This window comes from Topomyia yanbarensis, chromosome 3 (genome assembly GCF_030247195.1).
Source record: "Topomyia yanbarensis strain Yona2022 chromosome 3, ASM3024719v1, whole genome shotgun sequence".
Classification (NCBI taxonomy): Eukaryota; Metazoa; Arthropoda; class Insecta; order Diptera; family Culicidae; genus Topomyia; species Topomyia yanbarensis.
The window spans coordinates 255,955,172-255,978,334 of NC_080672.1; the positions used below are offsets into that span (position 1 = coordinate 255,955,172).

At 37.3% G+C, this 23,163-nt stretch overlaps 1 protein-coding gene across 4 annotated transcripts in view; it reads right to left on the reverse strand.

Annotated features, from left to right (window-relative positions):
• Positions 1-6,796: 6,796 nt before the first annotated feature.
• The window catches only part of LOC131694059 (myoneurin), a 31,418-nt gene continuing 15,051 nt past the window's right edge, over positions 6,797-23,163 (reverse strand). For 3 of the 4 annotated variants that reach the window (XM_058982423.1, XM_058982422.1, XM_058982421.1), the window contains one exon: positions 6,797-7,625. In XM_058982423.1, the coding sequence (XP_058838406.1) occupies positions 7,477-7,625 (149 nt within the window). In that variant the 3' untranslated portion in view covers positions 6,797-7,476. The remainder of the gene's footprint in view (positions 7,626-23,163) is intronic. The other variant, XR_009306390.1, reaches the window with a different exon arrangement.

Consider the following 23,163-nt stretch of genomic DNA (forward strand, 5'->3'; position numbering starts at 1 on the left):
GGCAGGATTTTCATAACTGAATCGTACGTCTTCATTTCAAATTGATGCTTTTTCATTCACCAAAAAAAGCTATCATCTGCTCTGTAGAGACCAGTTTAGGTTAAATGCCAACATGTTTTGCGTTTTCAAGCTTACATGGAGAGTAAGAACTACGTTCAGAGTAGTTTTACTTGAAATGCCTAGTCAATACCCCACACTGAAATGAAAATGTCTTTTGTATTCATTAGATTTCTCATATAGATCGCAACTCGCTTAGTTATGTAAAATTTATATGAACCCATATGAATGTTACTAAAAGTTCATGTTAAAACTCAGTGATATCAAATAGGTTTGAATCTTGCGCAGTCAATATGAATAAAATTAGAATAGCATATTCAAGTTATATGACTAGCTAATGATATTAGTTATCTCATTGCTACTGGTTTGGGGAATGAAGTCTGACAAGAAAAAAAAACGAAATGGCTGACCAAGAGCAACTCTTAAGTTTGAGTAGCTCATAACTTGAAATCAGACGCAAGCTTTTGGAAAAAAACGAGAAATTTTGAAGATTTGTTGCTCTTTAAAACAAACTACTTTTTTAACAACTTTTTTCTCCGTTGTGGGAGCAGTTCTCTGGCTAATGCCACAGGAAAAATCACTAGTAAATACAGGTACGTACAATGATTACGTGGTTTGACAAACTTTAAGTGGGTACTGTTGATCAAGTGAAAGAAATATATTGTACCAGCTTTTATAAAAATTTAATAATCAAATTGATTTTTGATAAAGATTACTTGTAGTTAAACCGTAACGGAATAACAGAGATTGTAAATAGCTCTTGCGTACAAATGTAACCCACAAAACCGTTCTAGGGTTAGCCGTAAGTATTTACTTGTTCGGAACTCGTTCAAAATTCTATTAGAATCTTACTCAAGTTTCGGATGATATGCTGCTGAGAATTCCGATCGATTCTGGTAGTATTTTATGAAGAAAAGCTTCTTAGAGTGCTGTTGGAGACAATAAATATTATGATTTGCTCAGAATTTTGATGGAATCGTGCTTTTGTTTCTATAGTGAAATTCTGTCAAATATTCTAATGAAAACCCTGTTCAGAATTCTGGGGAATTTTTTGTTCTTTATTTTGACGTAATCTTTCTAACCCTTTCAGAATTGTGCTCAGGATTTTGAGCTTTTCTTGCTAATCAAATATTCAGAAGAAAGTCAGGCGGATCCTTCTGAAATGGCCAAAGCGAAGCACTTTATTTTAGTATTCACCGCAGGAAATTCCTCTAAATGGTGTAAAAATATGAGGGAACAAGGCAAATTAGGAATGCAGAATATGGGGTTAAATGAGCAGTTCGCACTATTTTTGATGCTTTCAATACGAAACGACACGGTTTACACCATAGTTAGTGATCACGTTCAAATTATATCTTCATATAAACTTGCAGTAAAAAGAGAACCCGTTAATTTGACGAAATCAATAATCAATCATGAAAAACTCAATAACGACTTCCAAAATTTCATAGAAAACATCGAGTTGATTGATGATGTAGATGTATGTCTTACAAATATCATCACAACCTACAATTCTTTACTTGCGGAAAACACTAGAACGGTCTCCAAAACTTTTAAATGTAAAGGCGTTTTTTGCCCCTGGATCAATTTCGATTTGTTGACACTGATTAAAATCAAAAGTAATTATCTGAAACGAGTAAAAAATAACCCCAATGATGAAAACCTCAAAGCTCTTCTGAAACACATAACTAAAAAAGTTAATGTAATGAAAAAGCGGTGCAAAAAGGCCTACTTTGAAAACCTTCTATCCAATACAACTCGTTCAAAACTTTGGAAAAATATTAATACCATTTTTGGTCGTTCAAAGTCGGATGTTCCCATCAGCCTGATTTCCAATGATATCAGAGTCACTGAGACTAAAGAAGTATGTAATGTTTTCAACGAATATTTCTCTAGTATTGGCAAAAATTTGTCTGACAATATTCCCACGAGTCCCAACTCAAATCCTATTACAAATATACAACACGTCCAAGAAACAATCTTCTTGCGTCCTGCAACCATAAACGAAGTGATCCTTTTGATTAAAGGCCTCGAAAAAAATAACAGTTGTGGTCCTGATAAGATCCCCGCTAGTGTTCTTAAGAGTAACTGTACCACTTTTGCAAATATCCTAACCAAAGCTTTTAATTTAATAATTCAAACCGGCAGGTACCCAGACTGTTTAAAAATAGCCCGAGTAATTCCAATTTTCAAAGCTGGTGATCCTAACCAACCTTCCAACTATAGAACAATTTCAACATTGTGCGTTTTCAATAAAATTCTTGAGAAATTGCTCATCACTCGACTACTCGAGTTTTTGAACAAACACAACATAATTTACAACTACCAGTATGGGTTCAGACAGGGCTGCAGCACTTTAATTGCAATGACCGAACTAATTGACTCCATCATTAGTCAAATTGATAGCAAAAGAATTGTTGGTGCCCTTTTTCTGGACCTAAAAAAAGCATTCGATACTCTGGATCACTCAATCCTGCTTAAGAAGTTAGAATGCTATGGTATCAGGGGATTAGCAAATCATATTATTCGTAGCTATCTGTCGCATAGGAACCAATTCGTATCTATTGGAGACTCGTGTAGCTCTTATAGACCAATAGAAATAGGAGTGCCCCAAGGCAGTAATATTGGGCCACTGTTATTTTTATTGTATATCAATGACCTAGGTAGACTCGGGTTAAAAGGGACTCCTCGTCTATTCGCGGATGACACCGCGTTGTTCTACCCGAATAACAACTGCCTGGATATTGTACGCGACATTGAATCGGATTTAAAAACACTAACGACGTATTTCAACGAAAACCTTCTTTCCTTGAACCTATCAAAAACTAAATATATGCTGTTTCGTTCATCTAGAAGAGCTATAGGCGTGCATCCAGACCCAAGAATGGGACAGTCTGTAATTCAGGAAACTAACTGCTTCAAATATTTAGGACTTCACTTAGACCCCACACTCTCCTGGATTGAGCATATAACATCTATAGAGAGAAAAGTTGCATCGTTATGTGGGGCTATGCGTAAAGTATGCTCTTTTGTTCCCCAGCATGTACTTCTAAAATTTTATTATGCGCACATCCACTCATTGCTGAACTACCTTGTATCTGTGTGGGGCCGTGCCAGTATTTCGAATCTGAAAAAGCTACAAACGCTTCAAAACAGATGTCTTAAAATTATTTATAAAAAACCATTTATGTACCCTACTATTTTGTTATACAATAATAATGCCCATAACATTTTACCTTTGCTTGGGTTGACTAACTACCAAACAATTATGTACATCCACAATGCTTTGCATAATACTATTGCTCATAATAATCTAGAATTTACGACAGGAATTCGAGCTCACAGCACCAGACAAGCCAATCATTTATTATACTCCAGAGTATCCACGAACCTTGGTCAAAGACGCATTTCTTTCATCGGACCTAAGTTATTCAACCAGCTTCCTACGGATTTAAAGCAAATAACATGTCGCACTCGTTTCCAAGCAAAATTGAAACTAATTTTAAAAAATAAAATAGGAGAATTTTTAATATAAACTTCGTTCACCACCAATCGAGCTTATTACTTTAGCTATAATTGGTTAACATTTTTTAAATAAAAACAATTGATAAATGCATTTTTTATAGCAATAAGTAATAAATAAATTTAAATTATTATGAGCTTCCTGCAAAGCTACGATGGGACCCTTAAAAGGATTCTTTTCCGCTGGGTACTCGCCGTAGCTTCTTGTCAAATTTTGTGTTTTGTCGGTCTCGTATTGTTTTTTTTTTGTTCTCAGCGTTTCCGCGATTCGTAACTTTGTTTTGTTGTGCTGACCTTTTTTTTGTACGCTGAGAACTGATGTGTCCACTACCAGGGGGCTCCGTTTGTGAGCTTTTTGGTGTGGGGGTAAGAGGCGGGCTATTAAAAAAAAGAAAAAAAAAATAGTAATGGACACCAACCTAGTTTGGACCCTATACACTTTGGACCCTATACATTTTGGACCCTGTTAATGTATTTGCCTCCTGCACTGCCAGGCTTCTCTACATTTGTTTGATTTGATGCAACAATTACAATGCTTGGGTAGTCTATTAAGTTTCAATATCATTAGTTCTACTCTAATGGCCAATTTCTTCACTGGATGAAAACCAGTTTTCACTGAAAACCAGTTTTTGGGGTGCTGGTAGCCAATTATCCGAAAATCGGTTTTCAACGAAAACCGGTTTTCATCCAAGTGAAGAAATTGGCCGTAATTGTTTAAAATTAAACAGAATCCACAGTTTTGGATATACCTATCACCGAAAACGTTTCATATTTCAATGATAGAAAGAAGGAACCTGTGGACATTTTCAAATTAGATTTAAATATGCAATTGTAATATTTTTATTGATTCTATTAGTTTGTCTGATTTGGTATTATGCCTTTTTGGTGTTTGACAAGGTTTTTTCCTACTGTTTTATCTAAATTATTATGGAAGAGTCCGAAATGTGAAAAATTCATGCTAAAAAGAAATATCATTTTCGAAGATTTCGCTTTCTTCTCAGTTAGGAAAAAGAACGCGTCGGATTTTTTAGAACCTGAAACCTTTTTCATCGAGAAGATCGCGAGCCTAAGGAAAATGTGAGTACAATTCAGCATAAGTTTTACCCATTCGGTATCCTGGATCATTTCCGCAAAAGTCGGCCGGAATTGTGAATCAAATATCGGAAGGGTTGAATGGACAGTGTGGTCCGATAAAATTTGTTCAAATTTCAGGTATTTGCTCAAGGGGCCAATTATGATCAACAGGTAGCATCACTCAGTAGCCACCGTAGTCGGAGTGTCCACTCGCGTTCGGTAAGTATGGACGAAAGATACCTATATCGCCAACTTGGAACTCACACTGCCTGCGTTACGTTCAAGTCTCTAGACAGCCAGCGATAAATGTCCAAACGAATCCAGGAAATGTTGATTATGTGTAATTGCAACCCTCACCCAGCAGCGCTCGGACGAGGATCCGCTATAGATGTCGGTGTTAACCCAACTGATCGACTTCTCTGCCAGTTCTCGACTCTTGAAGCGCCAGTTGCTGTACTGTTTGCAAGCAAGGAATATCGCTCTACTGTCAACGACCTGTTTAGTAGCTTCTTGGGCATGTATGTAACAATTAAGAGTGATCCGCTGGCCCGAACCTTCGCTACGTCCGTGTACTTAGTGTCGTCAGGCTGTGATATATGGTGTACGAATATTTTCAATCCTAATTACTTTACTCTACATTGAGACACCAAGCAAAATAAATTTTTATTTCAACTGATTTGTTTTTTAATTAAAATGGTCCTTGAGTTAAAACAATGTTGATTTCTTATTAAATCAAAGAAAATTGCGTTAGAAGTGAATATAAAAACTTAATCCAAATTTTTTTTTAACCCAATTTGGAATCCATACTGACTCCATTCAGGATTCCGAATCAAATTCCGAATGGCTTGACTGGGTCGGTACTCTTTCCATGCTGTTATTTGATGGAATATGGATATGGTTCGTAGAGCATAACTTGTGTGTTCAGCGTTGATCAATAAAGAATGCTGTAGTAGAATCATTTGTTTGTGTCGTGTTAGTTAACAACGAAAATTTACATATTCTGAAAGTTTGGGGGTGGGGGATCGAATTATTATCTTGTTTATATTAGCCCTTATCAGGGTCCAATAATGAAACAAAGAATCTTTTAATATTTTCCATTGCCGGCATCTATAGCGAAATTCAGAAATTTGGAATGAACTATGTAGTAAGAAAGTAAGCTTTCCTAACAAATATATCGAACTGAAACTCAAGTATTGTTTGTCAACTGATCTTTTCCCTATTATTATTCATTTCTTCTTCGAAATACGACATTCCAAAAATAATATAATATAATGAAAACCTTTTAGTATCTCTGAACATTTGTCGATATACCCATTTTAAGGTTGCGTAATACAAGCATAATTTTCGTTTATGGACTTTGGTATTATTATTAATGAAAATAATGTTTTGGTTTCTTTCTCCGTGGACGGTTCTAATGTTATAATTATTCGCACGCGTTTCATGCTATCGCATGCGAAAGCTTTGGAGCGTCGATAAAACTGCAAAAATTTTCTTCAACCAAACGTAATTTTTTAACGTGATTTTTCGCAGAAATCTCAGTAAAAGCCGCAATTGTTTGCTGAAACTCGGGAAATACTTCGCTGAAAATCAGGAAACTAATGACAGTTTTCTGAGATATCAGTAAAAACATTTACTGATTACTCGGCTGTGCGGGAAATTGCCGAGCTCAACTAAGTGTGTACATTCTATATAATAGCTTTAGCAATGCAGAAAACGGGCTGTCAATATCAGTAATAGCACAATATTTCATGTTTTCTGGCATTATATCAGCATTACATCAACATATAGTGCTTAACGGTTTTTTATATGCAGATCTAAAACAGATAATATGCCACGTTGTAATGCATGTTGGTTAGTTTCATTTCTATGAATACAATTTTCACAAATTATAATCAAATATCTATCTATATTATTAAATGAATCTGTAGAAAAGACTAACCCAAACCGTTATTTACAGGACCAATGTGAAAAAACAACGTGTAGCTTGATATCAATAACAATGAAGTAGTGAGCGAGTTTTTCAAGCTAGTCGTGAAGGACAACTGATTTATCTGACTACTGCCTTCATTAGTTCTAAATACTACAAAGAAATCAGCGTTTTATATGGTATTCGGATAAATATTTAAATAAAACACGTTGCGACTTTCCTTGAAAAAATGTTTGATATTCTCGTAATTTAACTCATTTTCACAGAGCACTAATTGAAAGAAAAGAATTATAGTTCCCTCTTTCTATCACCAATCCTGCAAAGTTCCTACTTCTACCATTGCGAATAGCTGAGAAAAAATTATCATTTAGCTTAACACTAGAACAGCAAATAGTTGAATATGGGAAGCGTTACTTACAGGGCAATAGAAAAATAAATATAAAAATTCTAATTTGACCATATAATCGTTTGGTTTCCAAAGCTTAGCCAATTGTATATCTTTTAGATCTGTACAGAAAATTAAATACATATTTGGATGCACATGTGAAAAATGATAAATAATATCATATGCCCTTTTGATTTTTTTCGATACAATTTCCTCAGTATAATGAAGTTTCAAACTAGTATCAAAACCTTACACGTCCGGTGTATTTTTGTTAATTTGAAGTATTTGAACATATAACTGAGTGAACTGATTTTTTTTTGCTGTGACAATCGCGTTCAATAAACGAATTCGAAAGAACGTATGATGTTATGTACTAGTTTCACATTTTTGTTCTTAAATACCAGTCAAACAATATCTCATAATCCTAACCTAATTACAAAATATTATATTACACCATACTCTTAAATCGAGGTAAAACATTAAACATACACTATACCTAGAGCATCTATCTTTAATCGTCGGAACTACTGTGGCTCTCCGGGTCGCACTGCGTCGGTGATTGGCTGTCCTGTTGGTTGTGCAAAGTTCGCATGTGCCGCAGAAGATTAGACTTCACATTGAAGCCTTTATGACAAATTTCACAATAGAATGGCCGTTCGCCTAGAATCGAAATAATTTTATTACGCCACGATCACCGGTGTATGGGTTCGAGATAGATGGGACAAGACCGCTATGCTTAGGCTAGAATACCCTATTCTTGGCAAGAAGTTTTTTATCGGTTCTTGCGCGTTTCACACCAAATTGGACTGTCATAGAACATGCGCTCTCTTCAAAATTTGACGTTTACGTCGAATCATCTGGAAGTGTTCGGGGTACTTATCATTTGGTATAACCCATAAAACAAACACGCTGAAGGTACACAGACGATTGGACGTGAATGTGCACTATTACCGCACGTTGAAAGAGTGTGAACAATTGTGTGATATTCGAATTTAGTGTGAATTGGCACTACCAAGATACAACCTAGTCCGGAAGACGCGCACTGCACTGAGGATATGACGTTCTGAAATTTAGGCGAAATTGTCTTAGAGCTTCAAGGGGTCGCCTGAATGTAATGATGCAGTTGCCGTAGTATCCAATTCAGTGGTGCAAATTTTCATTTTCAAATGCCAACTTTCAGTTCAATCAAACCCAACCATGATTCAAATTCAAAGCCTCCCTCAATCATTCACTTTCAAGTTGGCAGGATTTTCATAACTGAATCGTACGTCTTCATTTCAAATTGATGCTTTTTCATTCACCAAAAAAAGCTATCATCTGCTCTGTAGAGACCAGTTTAGGTTAAATGCCAACATGTTTTGCGTTTTCAAGCTTACATGGAGAGTAAGAACTACGTTCAGAGTAGTTTTACTTGAAATGCCTAGTCAATACCCCACACTGAAATGAAAATGTCTTTTGTATTCATTAGATTTCTCATATAGATCGCAACTCGCTTAGTTATGTAAAATTTATATGAACCCATATGAATGTTACTAAAAGTTCATGTTAAAACTCAGTGATATCAAATAGGTTTGAATCTTGCGCAGTCAATATGAATAAAATTAGAATAGCATATTCAAGTTATATGACTAGCTAATGATATTAGTTATCTCATTGCTACTGGTTTGGGGAATGAAGTCTGACAAGAAAAAAAAACGAAATGGCTGACCAAGAGCAACTCTTAAGTTTGAGTAGCTCATAACTTGAAATCAGACGCAAGCTTTTGGAAAAAAACGAGAAATTTTGAAGATTTGTTGCTCTTTAAAACAAACTACTTTTTTAACAACTTTTTTCTCCGTTGTGGGAGCAGTTCTCTGGCTAATGCCACAGGAAAAATCACTAGTAAATACAGGTACGTACAATGATTACGTGGTTTGACAAACTTTAAGTGGGTACTGTTGATCAAGTGAAAGAAATATATTGTACCAGCTTTTATAAAAATTTAATAATCAAATTGATTTTTGATAAAGATTACTTGTAGTTAAACCGTAACGGAATAACAGAGATTGTAAATAGCTCTTGCGTACAAATGTAACCCACAAAACCGTTCTAGGGTTAGCCGTAAGTATTTACTTGTTCGGAACTCGTTCAAAATTCTATTAGAATCTTACTCAAGTTTCGGATGATATGCTGCTGAGAATTCCGATCGATTCTGGTAGTATTTTATGAAGAAAAGCTTCTTAGAGTGCTGTTGGAGACAATAAATATTATGATTTGCTCAGAATTTTGATGGAATCGTGCTTTTGTTTCTATAGTGAAATTCTGTCAAATATTCTAATGAAAACCCTGTTCAGAATTCTGGGGAATTTTTTGTTCTTTATTTTGACGTAATCTTTCTAACCCTTTCAGAATTGTGCTCAGGATTTTGAGCTTTTCTTGCTAATCAAATATTCAGAAGAAAGTCAGGCGGATCCTTCTGAAATGGCCAAAGCGAAGCACTTTATTTTAGTATTCACCGCAGGAAATTCCTCTAAATGGTGTAAAAATATGAGGGAACAAGGCAAATTAGGAATGCAGAATATGGGGTTAAATGAGCAGTTCGCACTATTTTTGATGCTTTCAATACGAAACGACACGGTTTACACCATAGTTAGTGATCACGTTCAAATTATATCTTCATATAAACTTGCAGTAAAAAGAGAACCCGTTAATTTGACGAAATCAATAATCAATCATGAAAAACTCAATAACGACTTCCAAAATTTCATAGAAAACATCGAGTTGATTGATGATGTAGATGTATGTCTTACAAATATCATCACAACCTACAATTCTTTACTTGCGGAAAACACTAGAACGGTCTCCAAAACTTTTAAATGTAAAGGCGTTTTTTGCCCCTGGATCAATTTCGATTTGTTGACACTGATTAAAATCAAAAGTAATTATCTGAAACGAGTAAAAAATAACCCCAATGATGAAAACCTCAAAGCTCTTCTGAAACACATAACTAAAAAAGTTAATGTAATGAAAAAGCGGTGCAAAAAGGCCTACTTTGAAAACCTTCTATCCAATACAACTCGTTCAAAACTTTGGAAAAATATTAATACCATTTTTGGTCGTTCAAAGTCGGATGTTCCCATCAGCCTGATTTCCAATGATATCAGAGTCACTGAGACTAAAGAAGTATGTAATGTTTTCAACGAATATTTCTCTAGTATTGGCAAAAATTTGTCTGACAATATTCCCACGAGTCCCAACTCAAATCCTATTACAAATATACAACACGTCCAAGAAACAATCTTCTTGCGTCCTGCAACCATAAACGAAGTGATCCTTTTGATTAAAGGCCTCGAAAAAAATAACAGTTGTGGTCCTGATAAGATCCCCGCTAGTGTTCTTAAGAGTAACTGTACCACTTTTGCAAATATCCTAACCAAAGCTTTTAATTTAATAATTCAAACCGGCAGGTACCCAGACTGTTTAAAAATAGCCCGAGTAATTCCAATTTTCAAAGCTGGTGATCCTAACCAACTTTCCAACTATAGAACAATTTCAACATTGTGCGTTTTCAATAAAATTCTTGAGAAATTGCTCATCACTCGACTACTCGAGTTTTTGAACAAACACAACATAATTTACAACTACCAGTATGGGTTCAGACAGGGCTGCAGCACTTTAATTGCAATGACCGAACTAATTGACTCCATCATTAGTCAAATTGATAGCAAAAGAATTGTTGGTGCCCTTTTTCTGGACCTAAAAAAAGCATTCGATACTCTGGATCACTCAATCCTGCTTAAGAAGTTAGAATGCTATGGTATCAGGGGATTAGCAAATCATATTATTCGTAGCTATCTGTCGCATAGGAACCAATTCGTATCTATTGGAGACTCGTGTAGCTCTTATAGACCAATAGAAATAGGAGTGCCCCAAGGCAGTAATATTGGGCCACTGTTATTTTTATTGTATATCAATGACCTAGGTAGACTCGGGTTAAAAGGGACTCCTCGTCTATTCGCGGATGACACCGCGTTGTTCTACCCGAATAACAACTGCCTGGATATTGTACGCGACATTGAATCGGATTTAAAAACACTAACGACGTATTTCAACGAAAACCTTCTTTCCTTGAACCTATCAAAAACTAAATATATGCTGTTTCGTTCATCTAGAAGAGCTATAGGCGTGCATCCAGACCCAAGAATGGGACAGTCTGTAATTCAGGAAACTAACTGCTTCAAATATTTAGGACTTCACTTAGACCCCACACTCTCCTGGATTGAGCATATAACATCTATAGAGAGAAAAGTTGCATCGTTATGTGGGGCTATGCGTAAAGTATGCTCTTTTGTTCCCCAGCATGTACTTCTAAAATTTTATTATGCGCACATCCACTCATTGCTGAACTACCTTGTATCTGTGTGGGGCCGTGCCAGTATTTCGAATCTGAAAAAGCTACAAACGCTTCAAAACAGATGTCTTAAAATTATTTATAAAAAACCATTTATGTACCCTACTATTTTGTTATACAATAATAATGCCCATAACATTTTACCTTTGCTTGGGTTGACTAACTACCAAACAATTATGTACATCCACAATGCTTTGCATAATACTATTGCTCATAATAATCTAGAATTTACGACAGGAATTCGAGCTCACAGCACCAGACAAGCCAATCATTTATTATACTCCAGAGTATCCACGAACCTTGGTCAAAGACGCATTTCTTTCATCGGACCTAAGTTATTCAACCAGCTTCCTACGGATTTAAAGCAAATAACATGTCGCACTCGTTTCCAAGCAAAATTGAAACTAATTTTAAAAAATAAAATAGGAGAATTTTTAATATAAACTTCGTTCACCACCAATCGAGCTTATTACTTTAGCTATAATTGGTTAACATTTTTTAAATAAAAACAATTGATAAATGCATTTTTTATAGCAATAAGTAATAAATAAATTTAAATTATTATGAGCTTCCTGCAAAGCTACGATGGGACCCTTAAAAGGATTCTTTTCCGCTGGGTACTCGCCGTAGCTTCTTGTCAAATTTTGTGTTTTGTCGGTCTCGTATTGTTTTTTTTTTGTTCTCAGCGTTTCCGCGATTCGTAACTTTGTTTTGTTGTGCTGACCTTTTTTTTGTACGCTGAGAACTGATGTGTCCACTACCAGGGGGCTCCGTTTGTGAGCTTTTTGGTGTGGGGGTAAGAGGCGGGCTATTAAAAAAAAGAAAAAAAAATAGTAATGGACACCAACCTAGTTTGGACCCTATACACTTTGGACCCTATACATTTTGGACCCTGTTAATGTATTTGCCTCCTGCACTGCCAGGCTTCTCTACATTTGTTTGATTTGATGCAACAATTACAATGCTTGGGTAGTCTATTAAGTTTCAATATCATTAGTTCTACTCTAATGGCCAATTTCTTCACTGGATGAAAACCAGTTTTCACTGAAAACCAGTTTTTGGGGTGCTGGTAGCCAATTATCCGAAAATCGGTTTTCAACGAAAACCGGTTTTCATCCAAGTGAAGAAATTGGCCGTAATTGTTTAAAATTAAACAGAATCCACAGTTTTGGATATACCTATCACCGAAAACGTTTCATATTTCAATGATAGAAAGAAGGAACCTGTGGACATTTTCAAATTAGATTTAAATATGCAATTGTAATATTTTTATTGATTCTATTAGTTTGTCTGATTTGGTATTATGCCTTTTTGGTGTTTGACAAGGTTTTTTCCTACTGTTTTATCTAAATTATTATGGAAGAGTCCGAAATGTGAATTCATGCTAAAAAGAAATATCATTTTCGAAGATTTCGCTTTCTTCTCAGTTAGGAAAAAGAACGCGTCGGATTTTTTAGAACCTGAAACCTTTTTCATCGAGAAGATCGCGAGCCTAAGGAAAATGTGAGTACAATTCAGCATAAGTTTTACCCATTCGGTATCCTGGATCATTTCCGCAAAAGTCGGCCGGAATTGTGAATCAAATATCGGAAGGGTTGAATGGACAGTGTGGTCCGATAAAATTTGTTCAAATTTCAGGTATTTGCTCAAGGGGCCAATTATGATCAACAGGTAGCATCACTCAGTAGCCACCGTAGTCGGAGTGTCCACTCGCGTTCGGTAAGTATGGACGAAAGATACCTATATCGCCGACTTGGAACTCACACTGCCTGCGTTACGTTCAAGTCTCTAGACAGCCAGCGATAAATGTCCAAACGAATCCAGGAAATGTTGATTATGTGTAATTGCAACCCTCACCCAGCAGCGCTCGGACGAGGATCCGCTATAGATGTCGGTGTTAACCCAACTGATCGACTTCTCTGCCAGTTCTCGACTCTTGAAGCGCCAGTTGCTGTACTGTTTGCAAGCAAGGAATATCGCTCTACTGTCAACGACCTGTTTAGTAGCTTCTTGGGCATGTATGTAACAATTAAGAGTGATCCGCTGGCCCGAACCTTCGCTACGTCCGTGTACTTAGTGTCGTCAGGCTGTGATATATGGTGTACGAATATTTTCAATCCTAATTACTTTACTCTACATTGAGACACCAAGCAAAATAAATTTTTATTTCAACTGATTTGTTTTTTAATTAAAATGGTCCTTGAGTTAAAACAATGTTGATTTCTTATTAAATCAAAGAAAATTGCGTTAGAAGTGAATATAAAAACTTAATCCAAATTTTTTTTTAACCCAATTTGGAATCCATACTGACTCCATTCAGGATTCCGAATCAAATTCCGAATGGCTTGACTGGGTCGGTACTCTTTCCATGCTGTTATTTGATGGAATATGGATATGGTTCGTAGAGCATAACTTGTGTGTTCAGCGTTGATCAATAAAGAATGCTGTAGTAGAATCATTTGTTTGTGTCGTGTTAGTTAACAACGAAAATTTACATATTCTGAAAGTTTGGGGGTGGGGGATCGAATTATTATCTTGTTTATATTAGCCCTTATCAGGGTCCAATCATGAAACAAAGAATCTTTTAATATTTTCCATTGCCGGCATCTATAGCGAAATTCAGAAATTTGGAATGAACTATGTAGTAAGAAAGTAAGCTTTCCTAACAAATATATCGAACTGAAACTCAAGTATTGTTTGTCAACTGATCTTTTCCCTATTATTATTCATTTCTTCTTCGAAATACGACATTCCAAAAATAATATAATATAATGAAAACCTTTTAGTATCTCTGAACATTTGTCGATATACCCATTTTAAGGTTGCGTAATACAAGCATAATTTTCGTTTATGGACTTTGGTATTATTATTAATGAAAATAATGTTTTGGTTTCTTTCTCCGTGGACGGTTCTAATGTTATAATTATTCGCACGCGTTTCATGCTATCGCATGCGAAAGCTTTGGAGCGTCGATAAAACTGCAAAAATTTTCTTCAACCAAACGTAACATATGTACAAATATGTTCTGAATTATTAAATATTTAAGGTTTTTTGTTTATTTAGATTGCAGTTGTTTCATTACAGTGCAGATAATGACTGCATTATTTCGGAACACATCCGAAAACAATCATTGGAGATTCATATAATTGTTACGTGGAAAAAGCTATCTTAATAAGTAACATTTCTTATAGATTTAATAAACCATCATATGCTTTAACACATTAAACATTCCATATATATTTAACAAAGTGTCACAACTCACATGCATTTCATAGGATCGCCTAATGTTTTTAATATGATAGTTATCAGATAGTTATTATAAAGTGCGCTGATAGATTTGGGTCTGACACTGGAATTTAAATGTTATATGGAAATCTAATAGAATTGAATTTGAGAGGAATGCAACTTTTAACATGATAACCATATAAGTTTGATATGCCATTGAGAGTCTAATATAGCAATCATTGGAAACTCCAATAGCGCTGAATTATATGAATGTCATATAATATGGATGTAGCAATTCCGCTCAGTGCAGTAAAGAGATATTCACAGGGTCAATGAAATTGAAAATGAATGGAAAATGATTAAGCAGGTCGGCTGTTTGAATGAATAATGGAAACGAACAAGTGCGAATTGAACATAGTAGGGCATGATTTGAGATTTTTTCTCCATTCAAGTTCAAAACAAACTGTTGAAAATTTGCAGCTCTCATCCAATTGCACTTGTGTCTGGTAAAAAGTACTATATTTAAAGCTGTTGCTAGCAACATATTTTTTATTGATTGTTTCATGTAATCAGTTGTACATTGTTACAAAAGAATGTAATAAAGTAAAAAAGTGCCTTATTAGTCGGTTGAAATCATTTGCTATAATATTACTACTGTCAATAATGCGCAATATGTTCAATAGGTAAATTTAGCTTCAGTATCGGGGCACCTTAAAATAAAATCAAAATATGCAAATGGCTCAACATTTTTCCAAAGTCCTAGGTCTAATGATAATACGATAGAACATACAATTCCTCGTCCAACGACATTTTGATCATCGGTCGAAAACTGGCGGAATTGTTCATTTTTTTATTTGTTGCTTTTTACTATGGCACTCTTCTGAATTAAATATTTCAAAGACGTTTGTTTGACAATTCACCAGTGAGTTTGGGCAACACATTTTTGTTCGAGTGCTGCGATCAGAAAAAAAAAACCGTCCGAAAAACATCTTTGATTGATCCTAGTCGTTAGATGTTATATCGAATCGAAGATATTCAATATATTGAGCAGGTTGACGGTAGAACCACGCGTAACCTCTGGGTTTTTATTAGAAGGTCAAAAAAGTGTTTCTTGACAACAGTTCGCGGTCGCAAACCTTCCTGAGAAGTGTAGGGGAGATCTCATAAGTGCTGGGATTAAAGTTACAGCTGTGTCTTTGTAAGAGTGCCTACAGAGTGGCGGCGAGAAACTGAGCTGGGGCTGGAACTGACATTATAATGCGAGAAACCTGCTTGCTGTAAACCAAAGGGATGATGTCAGAGTGAAAGCCGAGCGGATCTGCGCCGACTACCTGGTTTTTCTCTAATAGACTCCATTTGATATACTGCAAGCAGGTTTCTCGCATCCTACTGCCAGTATCAGCCCCTACTCAGTTTCTAGCCGCCACTCTGTAAGCGGCCTAAGAATCATAAAACATTAACAGTTAGAATATTTGACTGCATCCAGACAGCGATGGTTATTTGCTACAACGATCGGCCCATTGTCTTCCATTCGGCTCATCGACTCAGCTAAAATTGCTGGACGAGTGGGGCAAAGGTTGCTGCTTCTCGATGATATTTGTATTGGCATTCTGCGGACGCACGAGGTCCACTCAAGTTTGGATATTTCGGCCAAGAAACAATTTCGCTGGTGATTCAGTGTGTGGCGCTTTCGGTACTGTTGTAGGAAAACGTTGAGATTGCTCTACAAGTTTTTAATAGTTGTTCCCATTGCCTTCAACGCATTTTTAACCATCTGTACATAACGCTCGGCCTGGCCATTAGTTGCGGGATGATAAGGAGCTAGCAACTTGTGATACTTCACCCCGCTCTGCAGCAGGAAAGTTTTAAGTTCCGTGGAGATAAACTGTGGTCAGTTGTCCGACACTATTGTTACAGGTGCCCCATAAGCCGAGAAGAGCCTGTCGAGAAGCTTGATAGTGGCAGTTGTTGTTGTAGACAGTGGTTTTAACTTCGCACCATTTACTGAATGCATCGACGATTATTAGTGACAGTACACCTGTAACGGGACCAGCATAATCGATGTGCATTCGTTCCCACGGCCCGTTTGGTGAATACTAAACTTTGGTGCTGCCGGCCGGTTCAAAACACGCGCACTATACATGACTTTGCTGACTTTGCTATTTGTTCTATGTCCGCGTCAATTGCTGGCCAATAAATCGCGCCAGTCCTTTCAGCTTAACGACACCGAAGTGGGCTGTGTGCAAATCATGTAGGGTTGTATGGCGAAGAACAACTGGAATAACCACTCGATGTTCGAATAGCAAGCAATTGGTGACTATCGCATATTTTGCCTCCGGAGCATTGTGGCCTAACTGTATAAGGTTACGACCCAACTCCAATTCTCGAACAATTTTCCCGAGCTGCGGATCCTTCCGTGTTTCGCGTGTCATAATATCGGCTCGCAGTGGCAGTTGCTGTAACTGAAGAAGGGCAAACCGTTCGAATGCATCCTCGTCGTCTCTTTCCTCGCTAGACAAACTGCTGACGTCGGACTGTGTTGCTCTGCTCGGAATGCGGGAACAGTAATCAGCGTTGGTGTTCAGTTTGGTTGGTTTATAGATGACATCGAAGTTGAAATGAGCCAGATAATCAGCATTGTTTGCCATTCGACTAATGCGTAGTATTGGAAGGAATTTTTCTGGGTACAAAATCTGCGTGAGTGGCTTATGATCCGTTATCAAAGTGAATTTTCGGGCATATAGATAATGAAAAAACTTTTTCATTCCCCACACAATCGCGAGGACTTCTTTGTCGATTTGTCGGTACTCTTGTTCTGTTTTGGACATCGTGCAGCTGGCATATGCTATCGCTTGGTTCGTTCCATTAGTCAGGTTATGTGAAAGTGCCGCTCAGAGTTCTGTCTTGCTTGCGTCTGTTGCCAACACCAGCGGTAATGATGCTCCAACACTTGCGGAGAGATCAGTGCTTGCTTCAAATCTTGGTACGCCTTGTCTGCATCAAAAGTACACTCAAACGTTTCGGTAACCAACATATCACGCATGCTTCGCGCTCTAGAGGAGAGATTCGGAATAAATGCACTGCCTTACCCAAGAAAAGCTGCAATTCCTCAGGGGTTTCAGGTCATGACGCATCACAAATTGCTTCGATACCGTGACGGTCGAGATTATGTGACCTAGGCATTCCAACGACGAAACAGCGAAGATGTACTTTGATCGGTTAAATCGTACTCCGTTTTGCTCCAACCTATCCATTGTCGCTGTGAGGGTTAACAGAACATCGTTAAAGTTGTCTGCGACAACGATGATGAATGCTCCATACGACGTAGCCAAATAGCTGGAGTATTCACTGCACCGTATACGGCTCTCGTGGGGCAAATGAAACCGTGAGTCGTAAGTATTGAGTGTAAGCACATAATGGAGCTCGCTATCGATGGGAAGATGCATGTAGGCATCGGTTAAGTCTAGCTTGAGCTTGGCTGCTAACTCCGTTGTCGATCTGAACTAGCTGAAGTTGCACAGCAAATCAGTAGATAATTATGCTTAAGAGTAGCGAAACATCTTTCAATGTGCAATTCCTGGTAATCCTAAAGTGTTTATTGATCAATACCGGCACCGAAGTACTACTACCCATTCCACAAGTATCTATCACGGGAGGAGGATATTTGTTAGTAAGTATAAAAGTTCGCAGAGGTGACTTCACTATCTGGACTAGATATCGATCCATCAACTCATGGACCGGGGACCAACGGTTTTACTTCCCTTCCGAAGGAAGACGTGACAACAGATTTTTTTTCACCTCAGAAAAATCTCAACGAGCTCGGCTGGGATTGAACACAAACCAACTGGAATGAGTGGCGGTCACGCTTATCACTAAACCACCGGCGCTGTGATGTGTGTAGGTATCGGTTAAGTCTAGATGACAAAACAAAGAGGCTCCTTTTAGTTTGTAGAGAGTTGTTTCGACTTTTGGGATAGGATGCTCATCGATTATCATCCTTGGATTGACAGTAGGTTTATAGTTACCGGTTATAGGTTAAAGTGCCTATTTTCACCATCCTAAGGAGGGTTCCACACTGATTAATTAATTACTTGGCCTACAAACAATGAAATGCGTACAAATTGACATCAACAGCTTTGCTTCGTTGTTAAGAAACAAGATAATAACACAAATGTTCTTCTACACCGCGATGTGCGTCGGCGAAGCCCATTCTGAATAGTCCACCTTTTCGTAAAAATTGAAGATGCACCCGGTTTCAAGCATACTTTTGCTGGAGATCCAAATAGCTTGCCGGGAACGTCACTAAAGATTTTTTTAATACTTATCGAGCCGTTCTGACAGCTCACTTCTTGATTCGGAGACAGTTAAGAATGCGTTAGCTCGTTGGTATGTGCACATGGAGAAACCTTCGGTTGAGGTTAATCTGGTTCAGGAATCAGAATATATTGGCTCAAATGGCTCCGAAGAGAAGGTCGGATTTGCAGGCACAACATAAGAGGATATTAAGACAGGTAAGTGTTTTGGAAAACTTGAGGCTGTTTAAGTGAAAACATAGATATTTTCAAGACGCTTACCACTTTTGTGCGAAATGAGCGTACGGGGCTATTCGAACCCTCTATTCCATCAACCACTGTTCAGCAGCTTGCGGTTACGCGCACGATTGCACACGCCACAACAAAGAAAATGCATAATGAGACAATCGACAGCTGTGATCAATCAGATTAAGTGTTTGCGACGCAATTTATTTTTTTGCTTCTTAAGAGGTTTCTCAATAAATATTTCATAGGTAAACATAATTCCCTTTTTGGAAAAATAAAAAGAAATGACGATCTGAATTGCCCCGTAGGGAGGTCCGAATTACCCCGACATTGTGAAAGGATGAAAAAACTTAGTTTTGCAAATCGTCCCTTAGCGCTGCCATGGAGTGGTGCAAATGAACCTTTAGGGACACCAAAATGTAGCTGAGGTTTCAAACTAATAATTAGGACCTTTGACCGATATATTCCTTCACATCTAGCCACTTAAAAAGGACGATTTGCTTAGGTAGGTCCGAATAGCCCCGGGTTACATTTAGTTTGCTCGTTGTCGGTTCAACTGGATACGTTGACTGGTACACGACCAAGGCAGCTGATACGATGGCCAGAGTAGCTTGAAAAGTGTCTATCTGATGATTGCAACGGAAAATTTGGCTCGATTCCTCTAAGTTTTGCCTTTGAAATTATTCCACACGGGCGGTGCTTCATTATCAAGGTCTGCAGATGCTGGCCGTCGATTATAACATTTATCATCTTCTTACCGTGAGCAATTGTGTCGCAGACCTGGTCGAGTGTCTGTACCACGTCGACTTCGGATGCTGGATTCTCTGACGACTTGATCAGTTGCGCCGTTTTGAAACGTCGATCTTGCTGAACGACAGACCTGGGCTGTTTGACCCTAGGGGCAGATCACTCTAAGAATGTATAACAAATTCGCATCAAATTAGAAAAAAATGCATTTAATTTCCATTTTTGCATCAGTTTTGCACTCCCTCGCAGAAAAGTTTGTTTAACAAACGTCCTACGCTGATCCACTTGGTTCGACGTTTTGTTTAATGTAGGGCTAGATTTTCTGTAGGGTTTTGACGTCTTACACGCAACGCAAAAACATTGCACGCAACGCAAAATACATTATGAATTTCTATTTTGATGGAAATAAAAGCATTTAATTTCGCTGATTTTTAAAAATGCATCACAAGTGATCTGCCCCTAGGTTTGACCCATTTTGTTACACTTGTTACATCTGGCATAGCAAAAACGACACTGATTCCGCATATGTTGTCCTCTACAGCCGTTGCAGCTGCTTGATCTTCTGTCATGGTGACGGTTGCTTTGTAGTTATTCCTCCGATGATTCTTCATTGTTGGAGTTTCGTATCCAAGCTTGTTCGTGCCCTCGACATTCGCTGATGGTGTTCCAGCGTGCCGTGTTCCTGGTTGCTTCCAGCGTGTACGCTACATCATAAGCAGCCTTAAACGTTGTTGGGTTCTTCGCGATGATTTCATCGCACATATCTCGTGCTTCAAATCCGCGTAGAAACTGTTCAATAAGCATAGGGGAGAACGAGGCTAGTGGGCGGTGTTATAATTTTTTACCGCTTTGATTTTGGTAGATCTTGCAAAATAGAACACGTTGCATGAAAGGGTAGACTGTTGAAACATCTCTGAATTTCATTAAAATGTTTGATACGTTGTGTTCATTTCTAGAGACAAAAATATGTGACGCGAAAAAGCCGCCAACTTACCCCAACCTCGGGTTAAGTTGGCGGTATGTATGGAGTAAGTTGGCGGACTGCCAGAAAATAAGCAATCCAATGGAAATACAATTACATAAGTGGTCCATATGAAATGTGCCGATTGTCTTTTCAATAAAACTGTATAGTATTCGACATTTTTCATTATATTTCAGTTTCAATACCCCGTCATTTTGAATTCGACACGTACCCTATATTCAAATGCAAATTTTCGAAATTCTTCAGGCGATTGGCTGAAATAATTGTCCCCTGGATGACGAGAGACACAAGAAAAAGTTTCTCTTACTTTGGAGTGAATCCCAAAAATAAAAATATATGATGACTATTTTTGCACTATAAATAGTACCGCCAACTTGCCCCGCGTGCGTTACCGCCAACTTACCCCAACCGCATATTTTATAAAAAAGGATTTAAAAAATTACATTTGGGTATGAATATCTATACGGAAGCTGAAAGCTCTTTTCACGCACTATCGAAAAATATAATCGTTCGGGGAATAGATTGAAAACCACCTTAAATAACACAAAATGTTTAAAATTTAAGAAAATTTACAAAGTATGCTTAGCTACAGGGCACTTGTACTCCTGCTTTCAAGAGGACATTGCGATCCATTACGAACTAGTGTAGGGTCTGCTTATTGGCGTCTTTATTTCAACTGACACTGACGTTTGTGAATACGGGGGAAGCCCATTTGGCATAGTCATTTAGCATAACGTCGTTTGGCATAAAGTCATTTGGCATAAAGCCATTTGGCATAATAGACATTAAACCTAATTTCTCAGGTCTATTTGATTAACATGTAACCGAAATAATAGGATACAAAATTGGTAATTTTCTGGTATGCAGTTTTCCGACTTACCATTGCACGATATGGACTACAGTCGTGATTCACTGGTTGGTCAATTTTTGACTGGACCACTTTTTATTTGGAGCTCCGATAGTTGGATCTGAATGTCAAAATCTCATGTCAAATTCATTTTGCCAATCAAACTGACAATAATTAGAGATTTGATCAGATGCATTTTCGGTCCAACTAGCGAATCAAATTCACCCTAGTGAGAAATTTTGGTTTTTACCAAATTTTCCTCCTTAGGGTGAAATATAGCATAGTGCTTTCGCATAGGCCTGCTAAGCCAAGACAAGTTTCGGCTTCACTTATGTCTCATCGGCATAAACAGAACTTCTGCTCGAACGGGACATCACGTTTGATCAGTCGTTTGATTGAAACACATAGTGTGTTTTAGTTTTAAGGGATTTGCGTCAAGCCGGCGCTAATCTATTCCGACAATGTGTTAGTGTCGGTTTCTGATGAGGCGAAGCCGAAACGCAACATAGTATGAATCAAATTCGTTAGTTGGACGACTGTCCACAAATTGCCTGAATTTTCCGGAAATACAATAAAACTAGGCAGCCAATTGCGCTTTAGCTTTCCACTTTCTATTGAACATGAAAATTTGCTTGGATTTTATTCATTTTAAATGCAACTATGAATTTCTAAGAGTTTACATTATTCTGAATATTTTGATAATAACTTAAAGCGTCTGAGATTTTGCCTTCTTTTACATATATGTAGTAAATTGCTTTTAACTTTTAATTTTATTGCTTTGAGCTTTTTTCTTCTTGTGAATATGAACTAGTCGAGATTTTTCCCTCTTTTCAATTTAGACAGCAAACAAAAGTAAACGTCAGAAGAACAAACATTCGGAAAGCAGGATACTATATATCTCGAATTAGATTTCATATTGTATAAAAAGTAGTTATGTTAAAAAATTGTAGCAATCCAAATATTCGTAAATTGAATGGTTAATACAATGGTTCCTCTTCGCTCGTTCCCTCTAATTGATTTGACATGAGATCTGTAGTTTTAAAATAGCCTATCATTAGCAGATTACAATTACAGATTTTTTGTTGCATGACATTTCACAAATTTTTTAACTTTCATGCAAGATGACCAACATAGTTCTAAATGCAAATATTCTCAATGCACAAATTCCATACTTACTTTAGTTTTCTATGTAATCAATCATGACACAAAAATATTCTTCGTCTCACTGAAGTTTATTCCTTCTTTCAAACATGAGCAGTTCTTGGAATCGTACTTATTTCAGTGAATCAAAACGCCATAAACATTTGAACGGGTATTTTCATACTTTATGCCACATGGCTCTTATGCCAAACGGCCGTTATGCCAAACGACTTTTATGCCAAAAGACCATTATGCCAAACGACCGCAATAGCATACAATATCCTGTACATTTTATGCCAAACGACCATTATGCCAAATGGCTATTATGC